The sequence below is a fragment of the Haematobia irritans genome, chromosome 2, assembly GCF_050003625.1.
Source record: "Haematobia irritans isolate KBUSLIRL chromosome 2, ASM5000362v1, whole genome shotgun sequence".
NCBI lineage: Eukaryota > Metazoa > Arthropoda > Insecta > Diptera > Muscidae > Haematobia > Haematobia irritans.
The window spans coordinates 229597835-229603513 of NC_134398.1; the positions used below are offsets into that span (position 1 = coordinate 229597835).

At 33.6% G+C, this 5679-nt stretch overlaps 1 protein-coding gene across 1 annotated transcript; it reads right to left on the reverse strand.

The window, feature by feature from the left end:
* Positions 1 to 709: 709 nt before the first annotated feature.
* Positions 710 to 1164, reverse strand: LOC142227320 (male accessory gland serine protease inhibitor-like). The gene is made up of 2 exons (XM_075297788.1): positions 1004 to 1164; positions 710 to 943 (listed from the first exon to the last, which is right to left on the reverse strand). Exons 1-2 carry the CDS (start codon positions 1071 to 1073, stop codon positions 762 to 764), a joined length of 252 nt encoding a protein of 83 aa, XP_075153903.1. The 5' UTR covers positions 1074 to 1164; the 3' UTR covers positions 710 to 761.
* Between the last annotated feature and the right edge of the window lie 4515 nt (positions 1165 to 5679).

The following is a 5679-nucleotide window of genomic DNA, read 5'->3' on the forward strand; positions in this document are numbered from 1 at the left end:
GCATGGTGAAATGCCCGAAAGAGGTGGTTACCGACGAAAACATCAAAAAATCCACAAAATGATTTTGAATGACCGTAAAATGAAGTTGATCGAGATAGCAGAGGCCTTAAAGATATCAAAGGAACGTGTTGGTCATATCATTCATCAATATTTGGATATGCGGAAGCTCTGTGCAAAATGGGTGCTGCACGAGCTCACATTTGACCAAAAACAACAACGTGTTGATGATTCTGAGCGGTGTTTGCAGCTGTTAACTCGTAATACACCCGAGTTTTTCCGTCGATATGTGACAATGGATGAAACATTGTCACATATCGAGTTCAATCGACAGTCGGCTGAGTGGACAGCGACCGGTGAACCGTCTCCGAAGTGTGGAAAGACTCAAAAGTCCGCTGGCAAAGTCGGACCACTTAACTATAAGGACAAAACAACTTCATTGAAAAGTTTAACCTTTATATCGGAGAAATGCGTCTTCTATGTTAAGGAAAATTCGCATTCGTATTTTAAGGACACGAAATCTTTTTGGTTTGGCCGGAGCCTCCGACAGAAACTTCATGTTTTTCTTCGTAACATTATCCTCCCATTTATGATCATTAATACCCGTCGTGTGATTGCATTTCAATTCTTTAAATCAAGTTTTGAAGGTAGGACCGCATGTACTTACGACATTATTTTTCACTCTATTATGTAGAAAAAATATTCACTCGCATTTATTTTAATGCATCTTTATTTAGTACCATGATTATTTCCAATCCATTTCTCTACTCTTTGCATTTTTCTTCGCATTCCTCTTTGGTGCCGAAACGATTTGCATTTCCTCCGCAACCGCCATAAACAAAATCGACACATTCATTGGTATCAGCTTTATAGGACCAAGAGGGGAAAAACGCTAAGCATTTGGTCTGTCCTTCGCCATCCTTAGAGTGTTGCAAACCACAATCCTCTAAAAAGGGGAAATTAATCAATACAGAAGGGGAAGACTGATTATTAGCCTTGAACTTACCATGCTTCAAAGCCAAGGAGGAAGAGATAAGGGCAAATAAAGCCATAAGCAAAAAAGCAACGAATTTCATTGTGCTATTTTTAATTTTTCAATAGAATTTCAAATCACTGTAGACAAAGTTCCAACTTAAACTGAAATGAAAGTGAACAAATTGTTGTCTTTTATATATTAGATTACGAATTTTGTTGACATTTTCAGATTTGAATTTGAGATAACTGCTCTGTTGTTTTTAACAGATGCATGTTAGACTTGTCGATCCGACTCAAACCTGGTATGAGTTGCAATTTTTGCTGAAATTAATAGCTCAGCGCGTTAATGATTTAATCAAATTTTCACACAATAACTAATGGGGGATTCCAGGTAGATATTTTCCTTCTTTCCCTTTCACACTGGCGGTAATTAGAAATTGCAACAAAATCACTTCAGATGCTAAATGCAACCAACAACATTAATGAAATTACACAAAACTACAGAAGACGCTGAATACGGAGGATGTAGATCTAGGGTCATATTGGTCTTGTCCTTCTTATGTCTCCATTTGTAATAATCAAAAAATCCTTGATTATCTTAGAGTTAAAACTCCAGAACAGTTTCGTTTTATTTTCGTATTATATTCGAATGTAGTACCTCGAATTTGAAGTTTGGCAGTTAAATCGATTTAATACAAATTTCATTCCCAATAGAACAAAATTCAAATTAATTAAATTAAGTTAAATTAAAATTGATTTATTTATTTCTTTTATTTAATTATTTACTTGATCCTCCTGATACAAAACGATATATATCTTAACTACACTTCATAAAATGAATTGAAATTAATTCGAATAAAATGATGATAAATGAATGAAGATAAATTATTATTAAAATTTTAATTATTAAATTTAATATAATTGAACTAATATAAGGAAAACTAACTGAAGTCAAACTATTGTAAAACTGTGTGCTATTTAAATAATGCATACAATATTTCAGAATAAACAAACATAGGTGCGAAGGTAAAACAAACAACTTTACTATTCTAATATGTTAAGTAAATATATTTGCACTGTTTTTAATAAAACGGCGAGATTTTTAATGGTTGAGTAAGCTTAGTTAAAATGTCATAAAAAATTAAACCTTAAGCTTATGAGACCAAAATAAAGTTTTAGAAATTTTGAAAATTCAACATTGTAATACACAGCTAAAATGAACTAATATTTAAAAAAATTATTTTACTTTAGTTTATTTTTTTAAATGTTGTAAAAAATTTCACCCAGCCCAACGATTTTTTTCTTTATTCCAAATATGTCTCAAAAATTTTATGAACTAAATGTCAGTAAAATTTCAATGACATACAAATTAGTTCAATTCTAACTAAAACAGAATAGAAATAATGAACTACAGCGTTGTTAAAATGGGAATAATCTGGCACCTAAGATTTTTATTTTTAGCTCATTTTTACATTTCGTAAATAGTAGTTAAAAATCCAAAGGTGTCGGAAAAATTTCGTTAATTCAATGAATCTCAAAATTTGGAATACAATTTAGTACAATTATCGCACGAGATAGTTCATTGTTATCATAATGTAGTTTACTTTTTTTCTGTGTAGGTACGAAATTTTCTTAAATATCCCAGCAAAAAAAATTGGAAGTACTTCTTAGTGCACAACTTTAAAAGCACTTCCAAAACATGTCCTCCAAAGATGTTTTTTATTTTAACTACACAAAAAACAGTGAACAAACCAGGAAGAAAACTTTGGGTTAATTTTAGAAAATTTTGAATATTTGTAGAAAATTTTAACTAAACAGTATTACAAACGTTGGCATCACGTCGAAATCATACAAATAAGTAAATATTTGTCGACAAATTCAAGAAAATTTATTAGACATAACTAAGTTTTTTCACTTGTTAAGGAAAATTTTGTAGTTTGAAGGAAAAACGTGGAGTTCAAAATTGCAAGAATGTCTTTAGTGACATACGAAGTTCATGATGGACGCATTTTTGGTAAAGTTTACAAATTTAAAGAAATTCTGAACTATTTTGTGGAAGACAGGAATTTAGTTAATCGTTATGCTTTATTTGAGTATATTTTTTTCCTCGGTTATAGTTAATTTAACTAACGTGCACAAAAAATTATTAGAGTAAAGGAAACTTCCTCCAAACATAATAATTCCATGAACTAAAATAAAGTTAAATTGGCTTTAGTGAAATAGAGAGTTCACTTTTTTTGAGTGTACTCAGGAAGTTCTCTTAATTCAATTCACTTCACTTTTTTTTGAGTGTACTCAGGAAGTTCTCTTAATTCAATTTTGTATAACTCGTTTTTTTTCTTATTTGTATACCCTCCACCATGGGATGGGGGTATATTAACTTTGTCATTCCGTTTGTAACACATCGAAATATTGCTCTAAGACCCCATAAAGTATATATATTCTGGGTCGTGGTGAAATTCTCATGTCCGTCCGTCCGTCCGTCTGTTGAAATCACGCTAACTTCCGAACGAAACAAGCTATCGACTTGAAACTTGGCACAAGTAGTTGTTATTGATGTAGGTCGGATGGTATTGCAAATGGGCCATAAACGGACCCCCAAATTTGGCTTGCGAGACCTCTAAGAGAAGCAAATTTCATCCGATCCGGCTGAAATTTGGTACATGGTGTTAGTATATAGTCTCTAACAACCATGCAAAAATTGGTCCCCATGGATCCATTATTATATATAGCCCCCATATAAACCGATCACCCGCTTTGGCTTGCGAGGCCTCTAAGAGAAGCAAATTTCATCCGATCCGGCTGAAATTTGGTACGTGGTGTTAGTATATGGTCTCTAACAACCATGCTAAAATTGGTCCACATCGGTCCATAATTATATATAGGCCCCATATAAACTGATCACCAGATTTGACCTCCGGAGCCTCTTGGAAGACCAAAATTCATCTGATTCAGTTGAAATTTGGTACGTGGTGTTAATATATGGCCTCGAACTCCCATGCAAAAATTGGTCGAAATCGGCCCATAATCATATATAGGCCCCATATAAACCGATCCTCAGATTTGACCTCCAGAGCCCCTTGGAAGAGCAAAATTCTTCCCATTCGGTTGAAATTTGGTACGTGATATTAGTATATGGTATCCAACAACCATGCAGGAATTGGTTCCTATCAGCTCATAATTATATATAGCTCCCATATAAACCGATCCCCAGATTAGACCTCCGGTGCCTTTTGGAGAAGCAAAATTCATCCGATCTGCTTGAAATTTGGTACGTGGTGATCGTATATGGTATTTAACAACCATGCCGAAAGTGGTCCATATCAGTCCATAATCATATATAGCCCCATATAAACCGATCCCGAGATTTGGTTTTGGAGCCTCTTGGAGGAGCAAATTTCATCCGAGTGAGTTGAAATTGGGAACATTGTGCTAGTATATGGTCGTTAACAACCATGCCTAACTAGGTCCATATCGGTCTACAGTTATATATATATATATATATCCCTCAGATAAATCGATTTCCAATCACACAAAAATTGGTCCATATCAAGTTCATAATTCTATATAGCCCCGATATAAGCGACCCCCATATTTCAATTCTGGCTCTCTACGTACCGTGCAAAAGTCAACTGTCGATTCGTAATCATTTGTAGACTTACCTATACATAACTTTTTTGTCTAATACACTCAGAGAAGGAATATGATCACCTCAAACATATTCCAAGAGCAAAATGTTATTTTTGGATGGTGACAATGTAACATTTTTGTCGCAACCATGTTATTTTCTCGAAAATTATGTATCTGTTTTCGCAAACCATTTTATGTTTGGCGAGAACACAACATTTTTGCGATAAACATGTTACGTGGTCACCATCCAAAAACAACATTTTGCTCTTGAAACATAGTTGAGGTGATCATATTCCTTCTCTGCGTGTATATACCACGTATGGACTAACTCACAATTTAGAAAACGATGTTAAGAAGTTTTAAGATACCACAACCCAAGTATTTCGATTGTGAATGACAGTCTTTCGCAGAAGTTTCTACGCAATCCATGGTGGAGGGTACATAAGATTCGGCCTGGCCGAACTTACGGCCGTATATACTTGTTTTTGTGTCAAATAGGTTAAAAACAGAGTAAGAATTAATAAAATGCTACAAATCATTTAAATTTTGTCAAAAAAAAAAAACTTGAACCCATTCTAGAAAAATTGCGAATTTTTGGATATATTTGATGTCAAAAGTTCCGAACAAAGGTTTGAATGCATTAACGGCCATTTTCATGTAGCTCCGTTAGGCTTTAACTGCCAGTTAACAGAAAATAAATTGCAAATATCTTCTCCCCAGTTAACTTTAACAGAAAAATTTTCGGCAGTTAAGTTCCAAAATGACATATCGAATATACAGGCAAGATGACAATTCGTTAGTAAACGGAACACTAACGGAGCTTCATGAAAATGGGCTTAAAAATCATAAAAAAAATATAAAAAATTATTTATGTGGCAAAATATCACATTTTTTTTTTAATTTACATCCAAAACACTGAATTTGCATCACACCTTGAAAAGTTAAGCAAATTCAGTGCAACGGCTGTGGAAATGGTGTACATCTGTCCTATGACAAGCCCATGCACAGAAAAAAATTCAATAGTTAAACTAACGCTAAATTTAACTTATTTTTATTCGAAAAAATGTATTTGCTTGT

What these genes read in the sequence shown, in the direction of transcription:
- LOC142227320 (XM_075297788.1), bottom strand. Translation starts at nt 1,073, where the DNA reads ATGAAATTCGTTGCTTTTTTGCTTATGGCTTTATTTGCCCTTATCTCT. An exon ending in CTCCTTGGCTTTGAAGCATG is followed by an intron (nt 944 to 1,003) that starts GTAAGTTCAAGG and finishes TCCCCTTTTTAG; the next exon opens with AGGATTGTGGTTTGCAACAC.